Below are 20,809 nucleotides of genomic sequence, written 5' to 3'. Positions count from 1 at the left end.
TCCGTTGCCACTTTTTTTGGTATTTGTATTATTAAGTATTTTATTAGTTAATTCCCCTACTCTCTATCCTGTCATCCTATAATAAATTCCCTTTGATCCATCCCAGTAAAAACACTTATGTTTCAGTCTTCCTTCTATTCTAATAAAAGGTTATCTATCTGAAGTCTTAACTCCATTTCTCTGCAAAGGTGCTGAATTGCTGAGAATTTCTAACATTTTTGTTTTACTTCCAACTTTTTGCGCTATTTTTGCTTTTGCCTGTTTCGGCCTCAATAATATTAATAGACTCCATCTCTGCCTCAGTTCATTTTCTGATGAAATCTTTATCTAAACCTTTTTTTTGTTACCTCTGTACTTGATCGTTTCAACAGGCTGCCAGTCAGAATCCCATATTCTATACTTATTAACTGAGGTCATCTAAATCTCTGCCTGTATTCTAACCCCCACCAATTTACATTCACCCATCATTCCTCTTGTAAACTTTTGCTATCCTATATTGGCTCACAATTAAACAAAACCTCCATATTAAAACTCTGATCCTTTGTTTGCAATTTGTTTCCTGACCTCACGACTCCCTGTCCCTATAATCGTGTCTGGGGAAGAAAGTGAGTTGTGAAGAGGACATAGGTTAAGTGAGTGGTGAAAGATCTAGAGCATGGAGTACACTGTGGGAAAGTCAAGTTGTCCATTTGACAGAAGTTTTAAAAAGTATATTCTCTAAATGATGAGCAGTTAGAGCTCTGAGATGCAGAAAGGTCTAGGTGACCTATTGCATGAATCACTGAACGTTCATACACAAGAAGTTAGGAAAGCTAATAGAATATTGTGGCTTATGCAAAGAGAATTGAATGCAAGAATAGGAAGGTTATACTTTCGCTTCACAGGGTATTGATGAGACCACATCTAGAATACTGGTCACATGCTTAAGGAAAGATGTTAATACATTGGACACAGTTCAAAGAAGGTTTACTGAACTAATAATATTGCTTGTTATTTTAATTGTCACCTTGAATGGATTGTTTTTATGAAGGCAGCCTCGACAGGCTAGGCTTGTACCCTCTGGAACTTAGAGTCAGAGTGACTTAATTGAAACATGTAAGATCTTGAGTGGGCTGGATGTTGAAAGGATGTTTCTTGTGGGCGAATCTAGAACTTGGGGTCATTGTTTAAGAATAAGAGGTTGCCTATTTAAGACAAAGATAAGGGAACCTTTTCTCTCTGAGGATTGAGTCTCTTGGGAATTCCCTTCCTCAAAAGGCAGTGGATGCTTTATATTCGTGTACCTTTAAAACTAAATTTGTTAGATATATTCTTAATTACCAAGAGGATGACAGCTCATCGGGGACATGCAGGAATGTAGAGTTGAAGTTCAAACAGATCAGCCGTGACCTGATTGAATGATCGAGAAGGCTCAAAAGGCTGAGTGGCTTGCTGTTGTTCCTTGTTCGTACTTTTGTAGCATTACAACTTTCTGGAATCTGTTCTCCTTTAATCTAGGTCTTTTGAACATATAGAATTTAAATTTCTCAACAACAGTTGATGGTTATTCCTTTAGTGCCTAAACTGTTCAGTCTCTCAATCTGTTTTTAAAACTCTCATTTCCAAACAAAACTTCAGCTGTCTGTTCTGCTGCAACCTTTCATGCTTGTTGTTAAATTTTACTTTGTAACATTCCTGTGAAATACTTTGGGACATTTTATTATGATAAGGGCTGCTTATGAATGCAAGTTGTTGATTTGGTCAACCAAGCCTTCATGAATAGACTTATCACCAACACTGTGTTGTTGGGACGGTTTGTGGGATTTTGCAATGCCATGACAGTGAATTACAAAGATGTTAAAAGGTACATGATACCTTAAATAATTGTAGCAATCATAGGCCATTTGGCCTATTGAGCCTGTTGCAGCTTTCATTAAGGTTAAGTTGGAACTGATTATGGACTTTACTACCTCTATCCCAAAACACTGAATGTGATGAGTGTTAGCCAAGTGCAGAGATTGACCAGTGGAGGGAATACAGAAGAATGCTGAGAGTTGAGGAAAATAAGTGTGTAGGAGGCAGAGATATCTGCTCAGAATGATTTAGAAATCATAGGGTTAAAGAAGCAATCGACAAATGAGTTGTTTTATCAACATTTATAATGTTTGAGTCAAGTTTTCAGTATAAAGCATTTTCACAAAATTTCTTAATATTGATTTTCTGATTAAGTCTAAAATTTCAGTCACTGATAATCTGCTGGAGATCTATGAAGTTGTCAATCTGCTGACTGTGGCATGTCTAGTTCCAAATAGCTCCTTCTGTTTTATTTCAGATGTCAGAACTCTTTACTGAGGAAAAGACTTCAGATTGTAAGTATTCATTTCTTCCTCACTTCACAACATATTGACTCATGTTTTGCAATAGTAATTACAGCAAAATTGATAGCATCTATCACCGTTACTCCTCTGAAACTAATAGCAACCTCTGGAGTCCACACTTGCTGGAGTTGCTGAGAGTGACTCGATGCTTCTTTAGAAGGTGACCTGCTAGGATTTTCATAGCCTGCAATCTGTGGGGAATCTGTCACTTAAAAGAACTTTCACTCTTGCATCTTCATCTATGCAAAAACACCTGAAAAATTTGCACTGTGTTATCTTGTTAATTGTCATGTAACTAGGTTTTAAATCTAGAAGTTCATAAATACAGCTAAACAAACTCAGTGGCCTTGAAATATTAATTCTATTTTTAAATATCAAATTTCTCCATTATAGTCTTCAATATTTTAATTATAAATTGCTCTTTTATCTTTTAACCTGAAAGTCCTCTGTAAATTCTAATAATTTATTTTGCTGTAGATATTAACAAAAATTATAGTGAAGGAATTCTGTGGTTTTATTTCCTTGTTGGCTGTCTGGGTGCATATTTCAGTGTGATTCGTGATTAAGTAATCTCGATGGCTAATGATCTCTCACTTGGAATAAGAAAAGATCACACTGCTGAGATTGCTAGATTTTGAGACAGTTTTCTTTTGAAGTCAGCAATGACTGCAAAATCCAGCCCAGAATATATTTTTCACTGGATGTGTTGTATAGAAAGCTACATGCTGGCTAACATACCAACATTGCTCTCAATTGCCTTTAGCTTTTTCTAAAAGGTGAATCATAGTAAAGGAACATCTCTTGTAGGAATGTTGAGCAAGAGAGATACCTCTCACAGGCAGCATGAAGAGTGAAAACATAGTTGGAGGCAAATGGTGCAACACGAGTACAGTGCATAATCTGTACTGGTCTTTCAGTGAGATGGTTTTTTTTTTGGATGGACATTCTATCAGCTTGCTCACATTGGTTACAAGTATTTCAACCTTGTCTTTTGCTCCACCTTCATCAAAATGAGGATATTGATGGAGTCTACTCCCCCTCTTGTTTAATTCACAATGAGCTATTGCAATATAATAGAGTTCTGATGTGATCCATTGGTTGTGGAATCACTTAGTTCTGTTGATTGGATACTACTTATGGTGTTTGGCATGCAAGTAATCCTGTGATGTAGCTTCATCTAGTTGATTCCGCATTTTTATATGTGCCTGGTGCTCCTGCTGGTATGTCCTTCTCCACTCTTAATGAACAATGTCGCTCCTTTGGCTTGATGGTAAAAGAGGGATGCAGGATATGATGGCTGTGATTTTACGAATTACGGTTGAATACAATGCTGCTGATGGCCCAATTTTGAACTCTGGATTTGTTTTGAATCTATTCTAATCCATGCCACACAACTAAATAAAAGGTATGAAAGATATGTTTAGTGTGAAGATGGGGGCTTTGCCTTCACAAGGATTGTGCAATGATCATTCTCACCTATTCTGTCATTGGCAGATGTACTTGTGATAGGTACATTGAGAATCTGATCTAGTAGATTTTCACTTTGGTTCCCCCACGATCTGCCACAGCCCCGCTCAGGCAGATATGTTCTTGACGACTCAGGCAACTCAGTCAGTCGTGATGCTGTCAAGCTACTCCGGCTGATTGACATTAAATGCCACAAACCAGAAGACATTCTATGCCCTTGCCACTTTTACTACTTCTAATGGTGTTCAACATGGAAGAGTATTGATTCATCAGCTGAGGGAGGACCATAGGTGGTAATCAGCCGGAGGTTCCCTAACCCATGTTTGACCTGATGTCATGAGGCTACATGGGGGTCCAGAGTCAATATGTAAGACCCCTAGGACAATTCCCTGCTGATGTATTCCAAGGTGCTGCCGCCTATACCAGGCTAAAGGTTAGATAGGATATATGTAAAAATGTAGGGACTGGTGTCTGGGATATTGACTTATCAAGTATGGTTCTGTGAGTAAGACTGCCACACTATTACTTATCTAGATAGGAAGAGCTCTCCCAATTTAACAGAAACCCAGAATGTTTGTAAGGAGGATTTTGCAGGTCAACAGGACGAGCTCTGCCATTGTAATTTCTGATGCCTAGTTCCATGTTGCTTTATTTTTTTGTGTTTTTTTTTAGTGGTTTGGGACAACTGGTAGGTTTCTATTCCATTCAGTTAAGAGTCCACCGCATTGCTGTTAGTATGAAGTGATGTGTAGATCAAACCAGGCAAGGCCATAAAAACAGGCCCTTCAAGCCTGCTCCCCAATTTAATAAGATAATGTCTGATCTGATTATAACCTCAAATCCACATATCTGCCTACTCTGACAAAGCAGAATCTATCAATCCCTGCTTCCAATGCCTTTTTCAAGAAGAGATTTCCAAAGCATCATAACCCACTGTAAAGAAAGAATTTTGTATCATCCCTTTTCAATGGGTGATTCCTTTAATTTTTAAACAGTGATTATGTTTCCTCCTAAGAAGAGGAGACATTCTCTCCACATTCAATCTGTTAAGAAGCTTAGGATCTTATGTTTCAAACAAGTCACCTCTTTCATGACTCTTAAGCTCCAGCAGATAGAAGCTGAGCCTGTGCAATCCTGAGACAACCCACCCAGTCCAGGTCTTAGTCTGGTAAACTTCTCTGAACTGCTTCCAGTGTACTTAAAGCCATTTTTAAATAAGGTGACCAGTGCTGTGCCCAGTGCTCAAGACATACTCACCAGTGCCTGTAAAATTGGAGGATAATCTTTGTTCTTTTGTATTCAGTTCCCCTTGTAATAAATGATCACATTCCATTAACTTCCTTAATTACTTTTTGCACCTGCATATAGTCTTTTGCTATTTGTGGGCTAGAACATCAAGATCCCTTTGTATCTCAACTCTACATTCTCTTGCCATTTAGATAGTATGCTTTTCTCAAATCCTTCCATCCAAAATGGACAATTTCACATTTTTTCCACATAATGCTCCATTTGCCAGATCTTTGCCCAGTCACTTATCAATATCTTTTTGTAGTCTCTTGTTCGAAACTTCTTGTCTATGTGACGTCAGTAAATCTTCCATTCGTTCATCCAAGTTGTTGAATAACTTGTAAACCATTGAGCTCCCAGCGCTGATCCCTGTGGCACATCACTCATTGCATCTTGCCAAGCTGAAAAAGATACATTCATGCCTAGTCTCCATTTCCTGTTAACCAGCCACTCTTCTATCCATGCCAATATGATCCTCCCTATACCATGAGCTTTTATTTTCCACAATAGCCTTTGATATGGCATTCTGTCATAACCAAGTACCGACCACATACAAGATGTAGTGCAAATTTCACCAAAGATTCTTAGACCGCACATTTTGAGTGCATGACCAATACCATCTAAAACGATAGAGGGACTCTGTCACTGACAAGTTTCATTCCAAGCCGTTCACCATCCAGACTTGGAACTGTATCATGTTCCTTCAGTGTTGCAGGATCAAAATCCTGGAGCTGCCTCCCTAACAGCATTGTGGGTCTACCTAGAGCACTTGGACTGCAGCAGTTCAAGAAATCATCTTATCACCACCTTCTCAAGTGTAACTATGGAGTGGCAATAAATGCTGGCCCAGGCATTGATGCTCATGTCCAACAAGTTTTTAAAAAGAAATCAATACATGCAATAACTGCAGTTATGTACAGGTGAGTAAGAGAATGTAGTCTAACAGAAGCCTGATGGAGAACATCAAACTTCAAGACTAACAAACCTGTATCCTCTTTGTAATCCTTCATAATAGTAAGAACTGGGCCAAATAAGCTTATCAGGAGAAAAAGCTGAACAGTTTTCACATTTATAGTTTCAACCATATCCTCAAAATCTCATGATGGAACCAACTAAGAGGTCCTTGCATGTGCTAAATCCATCAGTCATCACAAAGCTAATTCCTGTGAAGGCTCAGCCACCACTAGGTATTGAATGACAACTGTATACCTAAAGATCTTCTGTACTGTGAACTGGCCACTGAGTTGTGACTAGGGCATCATTACGGTATCAATGTGGACTTTGCTAGTTTCCTCATTTTCCCACCCTCCACCTTATCCCGCTTCCAACTTTCCAACTCGGCATCGCCCTCATGACCTGTCCTACCTGTCCATTTTCCTTCCCATCTATCCGCTCCACCCTCCTCTTCGACCTATCACCATTACCCTCACCTCCATCTACCTATCGCACCCCCCCCACTCCCAGACCCACTCCCCTCCCATTTACCTCTCTACCCCCTCAGCTCACAAGCCTCATTCCTGATGAAGGGCTCTTACCTAAAACATTGACTTTCCTGCTCCTCGAATGCTACCTGACCTGCTGTGCTTTGCCAGCACCACACACTTAACTCTGATCTCCAACATCTGCAGTCCTCGCCTTCTCCTATGACAAGGACAGTCATACTGCTGCTATAGGGACCATTGCAAGTGAAATTTGAATATGGTAGACATGAATGTCAGACAATTGGATATTTAGTGGCCAAAACCACCTAGAGGCTGACTGTCCGAATAGTGTTGCAAGTGGCAAAAAGAAAAGGAATGCTCAGTTACTTGAAAAGAGGCCCCAAAAAAACAGAGGTCAGTGAATCCTACACTTTCTCAATTCAGCCCCTTCGTCTGTGCAGCAGAGACTCCTATACCAGAATGGGGTCCTGAACCAAACCAAGCAATACTTTGTGCCCTGCTGTTCAACCATTCATCTCATGAATCAGGCTACCATTGTAAATATATATATCCTGTTATTGACTGCACAGACTTGTCCTATATTTGATAATCTCACATCACATTAGTCAGTTGTCCTTCAGAGTTGCTGAATCTGAGGGCCTGCTCAGGTGGCTCAGATTTGCTGTTCATTTCAGATTGGCAAATAAAAAAATGGTCACATTTATGCAATGAGAGTTGCTTTTCGTTTGGAATTCATGAATATTTTTGATGTAACATCACATTACTTCACAACAAAACATTATTCAGTTCCAGGACATCTCTATAGGAGTTCCTCAGGATAGTATCCTAGGCCCAACCATCTTCAGCTGCTTCATCAATGACCTTCCCTCCATCACAAGATCAGAAGTGGGGATATTTGGCGAGAAGTGCACAATGTTCAGCAGTACTTGCAACTCAAATACTGAAGAGGTCCATATTCAAATGCATCAAGATCTGGACAATATCCATGCTTGGGCTGACAAGTGGCAAGTAACATTCATGCCACACAAATACCCAGGCATTGACCATCACCAAAAGAAACAATCTAACTACCACCCCTTGACATCAATGGTGTTATCATTAAGGATGTTGATCGTGGGTGAATTCGGTGGAGCTTCTATTGACCAGAAACTCAACTGGACTCGCGACATAAGTACAGTGGCTACAAGAGCAGGTCAGGGGCAAGGAAGACTGCGGCAAGTAACTTACTTCCCGACTCATTAAAGTCTGTCTATCATCTACGTGGCACAAGTATGGAGTGTGATGGAATACCCACCATTTGTCTGGATCTGTGCAACTCCAGCAACAGTCGAGAAGTTTGATACCATCTAGGACAAAGCAGTCTGCTTGATTGGCATCCCATCCACAAACATCCACTCCCTCCATACTGACGTTGAGTTGAAGTAGTGTACACTATCTACAAGGTACACTGCAGAAATTCACCAAAGATCCTCTGATAGCACCTTCAAAATCTGCAACCACTTCAATGACAAGGGCAGCAGATAGATGGAAACACCACCATCTGCATGTTCCCCTCCCAACCACTCAACATCTTGGAAATACTTCACTGTTTCCTTCATTGTCACCAGGTCAAGGTCCTGAAATTCCCTCCTGAATGATATTGTGGATCAATCCACAACAATTGGACTGCAGCAGTTCAAGAAGGCAGCTCACCACCACCTTCTCAAGGGCAACTAGGGGCAGGCAATAAATGCTGCCCTATCAGTGATGCCCACAATCCCACAAAAGAATTTTAAAAATCTCTTCTCTGATTTGAATTCCAAAAGGATCCAAACTTTTAATGCATGTTTTTAAACATTCGAGTCTTCATAATATGTTTCTTCCATGTATTTCTTTTTTCCATTCTCTTTTCTTTTTTGACCTATAATAGGTTATATTATCCACTCTAAATCTGCCTGTTCTGCTCCCCACTTCCCTTAAGAAGGCGAGGGTCCTAAGAGTCATAGAGGTCTACAGCACAGGACAAGGCCCTTTGGCCTGTTGAGTCTGTGCCAGTAAAGAAAGAAAAAAAAACTATTTTAATCCCATTTTTCAGTAATTTGCCGATTAGTTTTGTAAGCCGTGGCAATGGGCTACAGGAAGATTCCACTTAGTCAACAACAGCAAAATCTTGCAATTATTGACGCAGGTACTTGGTTGCAGTGAAGTTTGGAAAATCATAGGTTAGATGGTCAAAAGGTTTTGGTGAAAAGTATGCTTTAAGGCATATCCTAGAGGAGGAGAGAGGGAGAGATGCTTAGACACTGAGTTCCAGAGCTTAGAACCTTGGTATCTAACATGTAGCTGCAAATTAAAGTTGACAGATTCTAGAAGTGATTGAGCACAAAGATTTTGAAAGGTTAGCAAAAGCTACAGAGAAAAAAAGAGATGAGGCCAAAGAAGAAATTGAAAGCAAAGATGAGAATTTACAATTCAGACATGGCTATATTAGACATTAGTGTAGATCAACAATTGGAGGTTGAGATAAGTATTCCTTAACATCAGAATTTTAGATGACCTAGAATTCATGTCAGATGCAATTTGAAAGGTTGACCCAAGAAAACACAGAAAAAGTTAAGACTGGAGGATACAAAGACATGGATGCAAATTTCAGAAGCGTTGAAATAAGTTCATCGAGAGTTGACAGAGGTAGGAATAGGTCGTCTTGATGATGAGCATGTGGTCAGAAGTTCATGTGTTGTCAAATGTGACTTGCAGGGTGCAGTTCAGCATCAGCTAATTGCTGGGGTCAGGAATAGAATCGGGGACAGGAATGGAATTTGTCGAGGTTACTGAAAGTAGCGGCTTTAGTTTTCCCAAAATATATTTGGAAGAGATTTCTCCTGCAATACTGGATTTTACAAAAGCAGTGTGACAATTTTAGAGGTAAGGGAGAGTTTGGACTGGTACTGGTATGTTAAACTTGGCTGTCACCAGTGTACTTGTGAAATCTGCAGTATGCAAATGGATGCTGAAGACAAAACATGGACATGTGAAATAGCTGCAGGCAAGGATACAGCCTTGGAGGACACCTAAAATAATGGTATGGGAGAGTGAAAGTGAAGCCATTGCAGACGATTCACTTACTTTGATTATACAAATATGAATGGAAGCAGGAGAGAGCAACCTTACCCAGCTAGATGACTGTGGAGTTGATTTGGCGGAACATGATGTGGCTGCAGAAAAGGAGGAGTATAGTAGTTGAGGTGAAGGAACTGTGAACTATGTCAGGAAACCTGAAAGTAAGGTTGATGAGTGATTTGTTTGATGAGAATCAGATTGAGAGGTCGTAGAGAACAACAAATTTAATCATAAAACATGAAGAGTGGCGGAAGTGAGATACCGGTTGGAAGAGAATTTGCTAACAAGAAAGGGGACTGACCAAGATATGATTTGATGATATTGGTCATATTGTCATGGTTTAAGTAGAACAAATGGGGTGGAAGGGATAGCTGGATCCAGCAACTTCTTCAAGGAGCTGGAGTTATTATCCTTCAGCAGGGTTTTAATTTGGTTTTTAAGAAATTATATTTTTGCTTTGAACTAGGCTGAAGACTTCAGATGATGGAAAGAAATTCTTGGAGATGTCTCTGGGTCAGCTTCTGCGGCGTGCATCTTCAAAAGCCTCTGACCTCCTGACCTTTAATCAGTCAAGTGGATCCTCCAGAATTTTGGATGGCGAAATTATTTACTCGAAGAACAATGTTTGTGTTCATCCATCCGATGTGCTGCGAGGTCTTGGAGAACACCACCCAGGTATGGTACATAAAGTTGAACTGCTGTTAATGGTTCAGATTTAAACAAGTTTCACACTTTAATGTGTTGATTCTGCTGAACAACTGAATTGCAAACTGAAGTTAAAAATAGTAAAACTTGCAATTGCATCCAATGTTTAACCAATTTTTGGATTGGATACTGAGTTTCTTTTCTCTTTAGAGGTTAGCCAACAACCATAAATTGGGAGTAACATCACTCACCACAGAGAAAATCATGATAACCAGCAAGGTTGTACATTGTGGAAGACAACTGCTGCACTAAATAAAAACTGGAGGGTATCTGTATTATCTTCTTGCCAAATGAGATTGTCTTTTCTTTTGGTGGTTCAATGGTCCAAAACTCAAATCTGAAGGGAAGACTCGCATTTTTTTTAAACAAAAGCACTTACTAAATCAACCTGTTTTTTAGCTTTTGTTCAACAGTGCCATCAATGCAGAACTTTAATGCTCGAAAAAATATTGTTAATTAATATTAATCTCAACTTAAATTCACCATAAGAGACAGAAATATGTTTCTCAAAGCAGAGTTAACCTCTTCTCCTGTTATGTGTCAATGGTATCAACAAGTTTTAGTTTATTTTCTAATTCCACGAAATGCAACTTTTCTCTTTTCATGATTTGCAGAAGTCACACGACACCAGGTTATAATCCAACAGGTTTACAGGAACCTCGATTATCCCAATATTGGATTATCTGGCAAGATCACAAGGTCCCACGTGCTCAGCTAAGCTATGTTGTTCGGAATTCGAGTAACTGAATGAAATACCCCCTGCCCGTGTCCTTTGGATAATCGAGGTTTCTCTGTATTTGAAATTACAACTTGTCAGAGTATTGCTCCTTCATCAAGTGAAGTGAAGAGCAGCACACTAGCTCAGAATTTATATGCAGAGAGATAACAGCAAGATCATTTCAGCTGATGAAGAATGTCAAAAGATAAGTACAAATAGTGAGTGGAGTGTCGACAGGCCAAGTGACAAGTCTTTGCAGGTGATCAAAAATGTCAAATGGCGTGAGTAAAGTGTCATCGGCTGACTAGCAAGTGACTTTACACTCACTGTTTGTACTTCTGGTCACTTGCAAAGGTGTATTACTCAGCCAGACAACACTTCACTCTCACTATTTGTACTTCACTTTTGACTCTCTTAATCACCTGGAATCATACAGCGCAGTACAGGCCCTTCGGCCCTCAATGTTGTGACGACCTGTGGAACCAATCTGAAGACTCTCTCTATCCGACACTATTCCATTTTCATTCATATGTTTATCCAATGACCATTTAAATGCCCTTAAAGTTGGTGAATCTATTACTGTTGCAGGCAGTGTTCCACAACCCTACTATTCTGTGAGTAAAGAAACTACATCTGACATCTGTCCTATAACTATAACCCTCAATTTAAAGTGATGTCCCCTCGTGCTAGCAATCACCATCCGAGCAAAAAGGCTCTCATTGTCCACCCTATCTAACCCTCTTATTATCTTATGTCTCAATTAAGACCCCTCTCAACCTTCTTCTTTCTAATGAAAATAACCTCAAGTCCCTCAACCTTTCCTCGTAAGAACCTCCCTCCATACCAAGCAACATCCTAGTAAATCTCCTCTGAACCCTTTCCAAAGCTTCCACATCCTTCCTGTAATGCAGTGACCAGAACTGTCCGTAATACTCCAAATGTGGCCATACCAGAGTTTTGTACAACTGCAGCATGACCTCGTGGCTCCAAAACCCAATCCCTCTTCAAATAGAAGTTAACACACCGTATGCCTTCTTAACAACCCTATCAACCTGAGTGGCAACTTTCAGGATCTATGTACATGGACACAGAGATCCCTCTGCTCATGTACACTACCAAGAATCTTACCATTAGCCCAGTGCTCTGCATTCCTGTTTCTCCTTCCAAAGTGAATCACCTCGCACTTTTCCACATTAAACTCCATTTGCCAGCTCTGCAGCTTATCTATGTCCCTCTGTAACCTGCAACATGCTTCAGCATTAACCACAGCTCCACTGACCTTAGTGTCATCCGCACAGTTTACTAACCCATCCTTTTTATGCCCTCATCTAGGTCATTTATAAAAGTGACAAACAGCAGTGGACCCAAAACAGATCCTTGTGGTACACCACTCGTAACTGAACTCCAGGATGAACATTTCCCATCAACCATCACTCTGTCTTCTTTCAGCAAACCAATTTCTAATCCAAACCATTAAGTTACCCTCAATCCCATGCCTCCGTATTTTGTGCAATAGCCTACCAGGGGGAACCTTATCAAACGCTTTACTGAAATCCATATACACCACATCAACTGCTTTATCCTCATCCACCTGTTTGGTCACCATCTCAAACAACTCAATAAGGTTTGTGAGGCACAACCTACCCTTCACAAAATCGTGTTGACTATCCCTAATCAATGAATTCCTTTCTAGATGATTATAAATCCTATCTCACATAACACTTTCCACAACCAAGTAAGGCTCACTGGTCTACAATTACGAGGATTGTCTATACTCCCCTTTTAACAAGGGAACAACATTTGCTATCCTCCAGTCTTCTGGCATTATTCCTGTAGACAGTGACGACATAAAGATCAAAACCAAAGGCTCTGCAATCTCCTCCCTGGCTTCTCAGAGAATCCTAGGATAAATCCGATCTGACCCAGGGGACTTATCTATTTTCATATTTACAGAATTTCTAACACCTCCTTGTGAACTTCATTCCCATCTAGTCTAGTAGCTTGTATCTCAGTATTCTCCTCTACAATATTGTCTTTTCCCAGTGTGAATACTAACAAAAAAATTCATTTCGTGCTTCCCCATCTCTTCTGACTCCACACACAACTTCCCACTACTTTCCTTGATTCGCCCTAATCTTTCTCTAGTCATTGTTTTTTATCTGATATACCTATAGAAAGCTTTAGGGTTTTCCTTGATCCTATTTACCAACGACTTCCCATGTCCCTTTCTGGCTCTTTTTAGCTCTATCTTTCAGTCTTTCCTGGCTAACGTGCAACTCTCAAGTGCCCTAACTCAGTCTTTACGTCTCATTCTCACATAAGCCATCGTCTTCCCCTTGACAAGAGATTTAACTTCTTTAGTAAATCACAGCTACTTTGCTCATCCACTTCCTCCTTGCTGTCACGCTCCACATTTCAATTGTGCCCATCCCCTGTAGTTTCCTTCCTCATCCTATGCATCCTAAATCTTGCCTGATTCTATCATAATTGTCTTTCCCCCAGCTATAACTCTTGTCCTGCGTTATGTACCTATCCCTTTCCATTGCTAAAGTAAACGTAATTGAATTGTGGTTGCTATCACCAAAGTGCTCAACTACTTCCAAATCTAATACCTGGTCAGGTTCATTACCCAGTGCCAAATCCAATGTGACCTCGCCCCTTGTTAGATTGTCTACATACTGTGCCAGGAAACCATCCCGCACACATTGGACAAAAACTGACCCATCTAAAGTACTCTAACTATAATATTTCCCGCCAATATTTGGAAAGTTAAAGTCCCCCATAACAACTACTCCTGTTACTCTCTCTCCTATCCAGAATTGTCTTTGCTATCCTATCCTCTACATCTCTGAAACAATTTAGAGGCCTACAGAAAACTCCCAACAAGATGACCTCTCCTTTCCTGTTTCTAACCTCAGCCCATACTCCCTCAGTAGATGAGTCCTCAAATGTCCTTTCTGCTACCATAATACTGTCCTTGATTAACAATACCACGCCTCCTCCTCTTTTACCATTTTCTCTGTTCTTACTGAAACATATAAATCCCGGAACCTGCAACAACCACTCCTGTCCCTGTTCTGTTTATGTCTCCAAAATGACCACAACATTGAAGTCCCTGGTAACATCTTGCCGTTATCTCTCTGCATATAAATTCTGGGCCTGTGCACTTTCCTCCATTTATTCTGATGAACAAGCAGCATTCCAAATGCTTGTGATTTCAATAAACCTGTTGGGCTAATCAAAAACAAGTTGCTAGAAAAACTCAGCAGATCTGACAGCATCTGTTAAGAGAAATCAGAATTAATGTTTTGCGTCCAGTGACACTTTTTCAGAAGGGACTATAAGCTGGTGTGGCGTGACATCTGACTTTGTCCACCCAAGTCCAACACCAGCACCTCTACCTCCTGATTTGCAGCACAGAAAAATGTATTGATAGAGTTTTGCATTGACGTTTATTGACCTTATTCAGGTTGCAGGACCAATGAAGCTGTTTGGAAAGATTTTCAGATTGAAGATGTTTATTCTTTACTTAATTTAAATTATGGTTTGAGGCGTTTACAGAAAAGCCACTTAAGACTGTCACATCATTCTATGTGACAAATCATTTAACAACCTTCTCTATCCTATTTTAATAATAAATAGTCTGTTTAAAATATCAAAGCTTTTCTAAACTTTCTGTTTTCAGTGGATCTTAAATGTAGAATTTATGATGTACAGTATGAAACTATATTTCTTTTTCTAAGGAAGACTTTGAGTTGACTTTCCATGCTCAAAATATTGGGTTCTTTTGAGCCACTCATTTCAGTATTCTTCTGATGTTTATTGTGATAAAGTTATATATTTAAGTAGCATTTACTAATTTACAAAGAGAATTGCCAGTTTGTATGCTCTTTATTTGTAGGCATGCATAAATTAATTCCCATCAAATATATTTGAGTTAGGATTTTACTAGTTACTACAAATATTGGCAGATTCACTTTGCTGAAAGAACTTGCTTGATTGTTTGCCTGTGCTTTACTGTGTTATGAAAATGCTATAGCAAAAAGCAGGCAGTAGGAAGTACTCATGATGGTTACATGGATATAGGTGAGCAGCTTATCGAGGAAATATCAGATTTCACAACTACTGAAAATCTAATGGATGTGTTAATATAAAGGATTTTAAATTAGCCTTTGAACAACATCTGCTTAAGATTTACCATTTTTGTTCTTTTTCTGTTAATTAGTTGCTGCCTTTTTTGTAAAGCCGTTTCATGAGATTTTCCATTTAGAGGCCAGAAAGTTTGTGTGTGAGCAAAGTGTTATAAGGTAGGGGTAAGCGCTGGAGTCTCAGGTTATAGATTTAATATAACAGTGGTGAATTGAGAGACTGTGTAAAATAATTTGACCTTTAAGTTCAAGCCTGTGTACTGAAATTGTAAAATAAATATTTGAGTATTTCATGACCACTTAATGCTACTGAACTTGTCTTTAATTTCTCTTAGCCAAGGTTAATGTACAGTGCCCTCTAGTGTTGAAGCCATTGCACTTGACCTACAGAAATAGATAGAGGTGAGCAGAGTTCAAATCAAAATATTCAAAGTACCAATAATTGATCAGAAAGTAGACATTTTATTAGTACCAATATTTGGAAAAGCAAAAAGATAACGGGTTGATAAAATCAAAAGATAGAATTGTCGTCTTCATTCTTATGAAATGTATTTTTCATGTTCCCTGATACCGCAGGACTTTTAAAAAATTAGCAAGCTACTGTTCGAGTTATATTTAAGATGTCTCACAGACGTGCAATTTTAAGAGTGTAGTTTGTATGCTCTTTTAAAAGAGCCATAAACACTAAGTGATTGATTGTATATTTAACCTTAAGCTTTCAGAATGCAATGACAACTGTGTGATAGACTGAAGAATTTTACAGGTAGTTATTCTATTATGCATTGGTTGCATTCTTGTGCAATCCTATTTTATAGAAAAAACGCGTTTTAGAAATAGTGCTTAAAGTGTTGGTGATGTAATTGCATTACAGCCAGCACACATTTTAAAAGTTTGCATTTAGAAACTTTATCCCCGATTTGATAGTTGCATTATAGTCAATTTGAGTTAATGAAATGTGCATTATAGCAGAACAAAATATGAGTGAAGTTACCCAATAACTTGAGTTCATGGTGCCATTTGTTGAAGAAAACTCTCACCAACAGCAGTTTGCATCTTTAACACAGGAACATGTTCCAAGATACTAAACAGAAACATAATCAGACAAAAATGGGCATGATTTCAAGGAAATATTAGAATAGGCCCAAAAGCTTGGTCAGAAGAGTGGATTTTATGTGGGCCTTTTGAGATAATGGTACAGAGATAGAGAATTCATGAGTGTAGGTCTTAGACTTCAAAGGTGAAACGAAAGAGAAGAAGATAAAGGAAGAAAGAGCTCAGAGTCTGAAGAATGCATTATTCTGAAGGTTGCAGAGCTGGTGCAGGTTACTGAAACAGAGCAAATAATAAGAAATTGAAACATGAGATTGAAATTTCTAAATTGGAGCCACTGGAAGATCGGGAGCAATAATAGGTTAGTCAGGACTTTGGACTTGAAGTTGAAATTGGGTCTATGCAGGGGTTATAACCAGAATGGGAGAGAGGAGAAAAGAGGTTACTAGAAATGGGGATATCAAATGTGATTAAGTAACTAATAGGTACACAAGGAATGTATTAAATGGCAAGCCAAAGTGTAGGCAGTAGCAAGCTGAAAATGCAGTTTTAAACACCTTAAGGGGAAGAGGAGTTTTGGAGGTAAACAGATTTGGAAGTAAGTTTGGAATGCAGGGAAGTGGCCAGAGATTACTTTGTCGTTTTTCAAAACCTTGAGAATAGAAATGTCATGAAATGTCAGGATTGAAGAGGAATCATGAGTTTATATGTTACATACAAAAAGTAAATGCTGTCATGACCTTGTGACATGGGTTCTGTGATAAGTATTTCAAAAAATTATTCTTATTATGCTTTCTCTGATTATCAAACTCTCCAATATCTTGTCTATGTAATCTATCCATTAGACATCTGTTCATACTTGGATGCTGAGTTTTGCAGAAGTTGTATTCCATTGAATGTGCCTAGATGTCTGATTCAGTTGGGCTAATTTCACATGAGAGACCATGCTGAAGTACTTAAAACACAGAGTTTTTCCATAATGGACCTTGAAAAATGGACTGAAAAATTTTAGTTTGGTATCAAAACACTGACTGATGGATAAAACTAAGATGACATGCTTTGAAACAATAAAATCCTCAAATAATGTTTTGAAGTGGCCCTCAAATGCAGGCAACATTTGTATTTTCTTTCCCTTTGCAATACAGCCATTTCTTAATAATCAAACTTTGTGCATGTACTCTTGAATTTTTATGCTTTAGCTTTGAGATTTAACTGTTGCAAATCAACATATCTTGGTCAAGTGTATGAAATTCCTTTCCTGTTTTAATGGAAGCATTCACCCATTTATTTTACAAGCTTCATGCCCCAATGAAAATTTTAAAATAATTACATGCGAACATGAGAAATATTCATCGTATTATTTTATGACCTATGACATGCTTTAGTCCTTTGCAGGATGGATTATGAAATTCTGTTGGAACATTTCCCTTTATAATGTAAATTGGAAATGTTTTCGAACTCATTAACTAAAACAGACTGGGCATACTGTAAAGTTCAGATGAATCCTGATAAATCCATAACCACTGCAGTTTGGCCAGAAGTGTAGGCTGCTCACACAAAAGAACAGTTTATCATATTTATATCCCAATTCAGTTACTTCTAGCTGATCGTAGGAAAAAAAACTAAATGTAACTGGATTTTATAGGTAATTTTTAGTTCATCAAACATAACTGACAACCAGGACAAACAGTATATATTTAAAAATGGAAATTTGAATATTGCAAACACTGTGTCCTTGAAACAGGATTAAACATTTAACTGTACCATGGTCACGATGTTTAGGTAATAGGATTGTGTGAAGTGATTTGATGCATTTAAATTCACTTCCATTCTATGCGATTATCTGGATTTAGCTACTGCTGTTAAGGAACATTTCTTGTGGAAGGTTTTACCATTTTTACCCAAAAGCAATACCTTTTATGGTCTCCAATATAGGTGAATGTTTACCTCCATGCTAAATTATAAAATTATAAGTCATCTATAAGGAATCAGATCTTAATTTTTACCTTGAATTGCACATCGAGATTTCTCTTTTGCTGACACACAGTTTTTAATATCCTAGTAATAGAAGCAGTAATAGAGGCCTATCGAGCCTGCTCCACCATTCATTAAGGTCATGGCTAATCTATCCATCGTCTCAGCACCTCCTACCTGCATTATCCCCATAACCCTCAATTTTACAAAAACCCATCCACCTGTGTCTTGAATATATGTAGTGAAGCTGCCTCTATTCCTTCCTTTGTAGAGAGTTCCATTGATTCACTACTGTCTTGGAAAAGCAGTTCCTCCTCATCTCTGTCCTAAATCCACTCCTCTGAACCTTGAGGCCATGTCCCCTAGTATTAGTCTCATCCACCAGCAAAAACAACTTCACTTCCTCTATCTTATCTATCCCTTTCATAAATGTATATGTTTCTATAAGATCCTCTCTATTCTTCTAAATTCTAGCGAGTATAGTCCCAGACAGCTCAACCTCCCCTCGTGGGGTAACCGCATTAACCCCAGAATCAACCTGGTGAACCTCCTCTGCACCACCTCCCAAAGCCAGTATATTCTTCCTCAAGCAAGGAGACCAGAACAGTGCATGATACTCCAGGTGCGACCTCACCAACATCTTGTACAATTGCAGCAGAACCTTCCTGTTTTGAAATTCAATCCGTATAGCAATGAAAAACAATATCACAGGTGAAGTGCCAGAAGACTGGAGGTTGGCTAATGTGGTACCACTGTTTAAGAAAGGTGGTAAGGACAAGCCAGGGAGCTGTAGACCAGTGAGCCTGACGTCGGTGGTGGTCAAGTTGTTGGAGGGAATCCTGAGTGAAAGAATGTACATTTATTTGGAAAGGCAAGGACTGATTAGGGATGGTCAATATGGCTTTGTGCATGGGAAATCATGTCTCACAAACTTGATTGAGTTCTTTGAGGAAGTAACAGAGAGTTGATGAGGAAGGAGCGGTAGATATGATCTATGTGGACTTCAGTAAGGCGTTCGACAAGGTTCCCCATGGGAGACTGGTTATCAAGGTTAGATCTCATGGAATACAGGGAGGACTCGCCATTTTGGTTACAGAACTGGCTCGAAAGGTAGAAGACAGAGGATGGTGGTGGAGGGTAGTTTTTCAGACTGGAGGCCTGTGACCAGTGGAGTGCCACAAGGATCGGTGCTGTGTTCACTACTTTTCGACATTTATATAAATGATTTGGATGTGAGCATAAGAGGTATAATTGGTAATTTTGCAGATGACGCCAAAATTGGAGGTGTAGTGGACAGCGAAGAAGGTTACCTCAAGATTACAATGGCCCATCTGATTAAGATCCCAATAGGCTGAGAAGTGGCAGATGGAGTTTAATCTAGATAAATGTGAGGTGCTGCATTTTGGGAAAGCAAATCTTAGCAGGACTTATACACTTAATGGTAAAGTACTAGGGAGTGTTGCTGAACGAAGAGACCTTGAAGTGCAGGTTCATAGCTCTTTGAAAGCTCTGGAGGTAGATAGGATGGTGAAGAAGGCGTTTGGTATGCTTTCCTTTATTGGTCAGAGTATTGAGTACAGGAGTTGGGAGGTCATGTTGCGGCTGTGCAGGACATTGGTTAGGCCACTGTTGGAATATTGTGTGCAATTCTGGTCTCCTTCCTATTGGGTTCAGATAAGATGTACAAGGATGTTGCCAGGGTTGCAGGATTTGAGCTATAGGGGGAGGTTGAATAGGCTGGTGCTGTTTTACCTGGAGCATCAGATGCTGAAGGGTGACCTTATAGAGGTTTATAAAATCCTGAGAGGCATAGATAAAGTCTTTTCCCTGGGGTGAGGGAGTCCAGAACTAGAGGCATAGGTTTAGGGTGAGAGGGGAAAGATATAAAAGAGACTTAAGGGGCAACTTTTTCACGCAGAGGGTGGTGCGTGTATGGAATGAGCTGCCAGAGGAAGAGGTGGAGGCTGGTACAATTGCAACATTTAAAAGGCATCTAGATGAGTATATGAATAGAAAGGGTTTGGAGGGATATGGGCCGGGTGCTGGCAGGTGGGACTTGATTTGGGTTGGGATATCTGGTCGGCATGGATGAGTTGGACCGAAGGGTCCGTTTCCGAGCTGTACATATCTATGATTCTATGACTGTATTTACCTTTCTGATGACTTGTTGCACCCTCAAATCAACTTTTAGCAATTCGTGTACGAGCACTCCTAAGTCCCTCTGCACAACCACTAATGCATCTACTGTAACTTCTGCCATTTCTTTCAGCACACTGGGATGCATTACACAGGACCAAGGGACTTCTCTACCTTTAGGACCTCGCCTCCCATTGTATCCTTAACATCATTCTTTGGCATGTTAGACACGTCTTCCACTGTGAAGGCTGACGCAAAATACTTACTCAAGGCCTTGGCCATTTCAGGCATTACCCAATATTAATTCCCCTTTCTCATCCTGCAAGGGACCTACATCCACTTTAGCCACCCTTTTCCATTTCATAGATTTATAAAAACTTTTCCTACCTGTTTTTTTTATTCTGTGCTAGTTTGCATTCATAATCT

General features: G+C 39.4%; 1 protein-coding gene across 4 annotated transcripts in view; it reads left to right on the top strand.

The window, feature by feature from the left end:
• tbc1d16 (TBC1 domain family, member 16) overlaps window positions 1-20,809 on the top strand; it is a 144,892-nt gene that overhangs the window by 16,272 nt on the left and 107,811 nt on the right. For 3 of the 4 annotated variants that reach the window (XM_043714800.2, XM_043714801.2, XM_088000622.1), the window contains exons 2-3: window positions 2,312-2,348; window positions 10,119-10,327. In XM_043714800.2, the coding sequence (XP_043570735.1) occupies window positions 10,156-10,327 (172 nt within the window). In that variant the 5' untranslated portion in view covers window positions 2,312-2,348; window positions 10,119-10,155. The remainder of the gene's footprint in view (window positions 1-2,311; window positions 2,349-10,118; window positions 10,328-20,809) is intronic. The other variant, XM_043714802.2, reaches the window with a different exon arrangement.

The sequence above is a fragment of the Chiloscyllium plagiosum genome, unplaced genomic scaffold (genome assembly GCF_037043375.1).
Source record: "Chiloscyllium plagiosum isolate Xiang-an unplaced genomic scaffold, Cpla_swu_hap1 HiC_scaffold_25, whole genome shotgun sequence".
In the NCBI taxonomy this organism is placed as follows: Eukaryota; Metazoa; Chordata; class Chondrichthyes; order Orectolobiformes; family Hemiscylliidae; genus Chiloscyllium; species Chiloscyllium plagiosum.
This window is presented reverse-complemented; position numbering and strand designations above follow the sequence as displayed.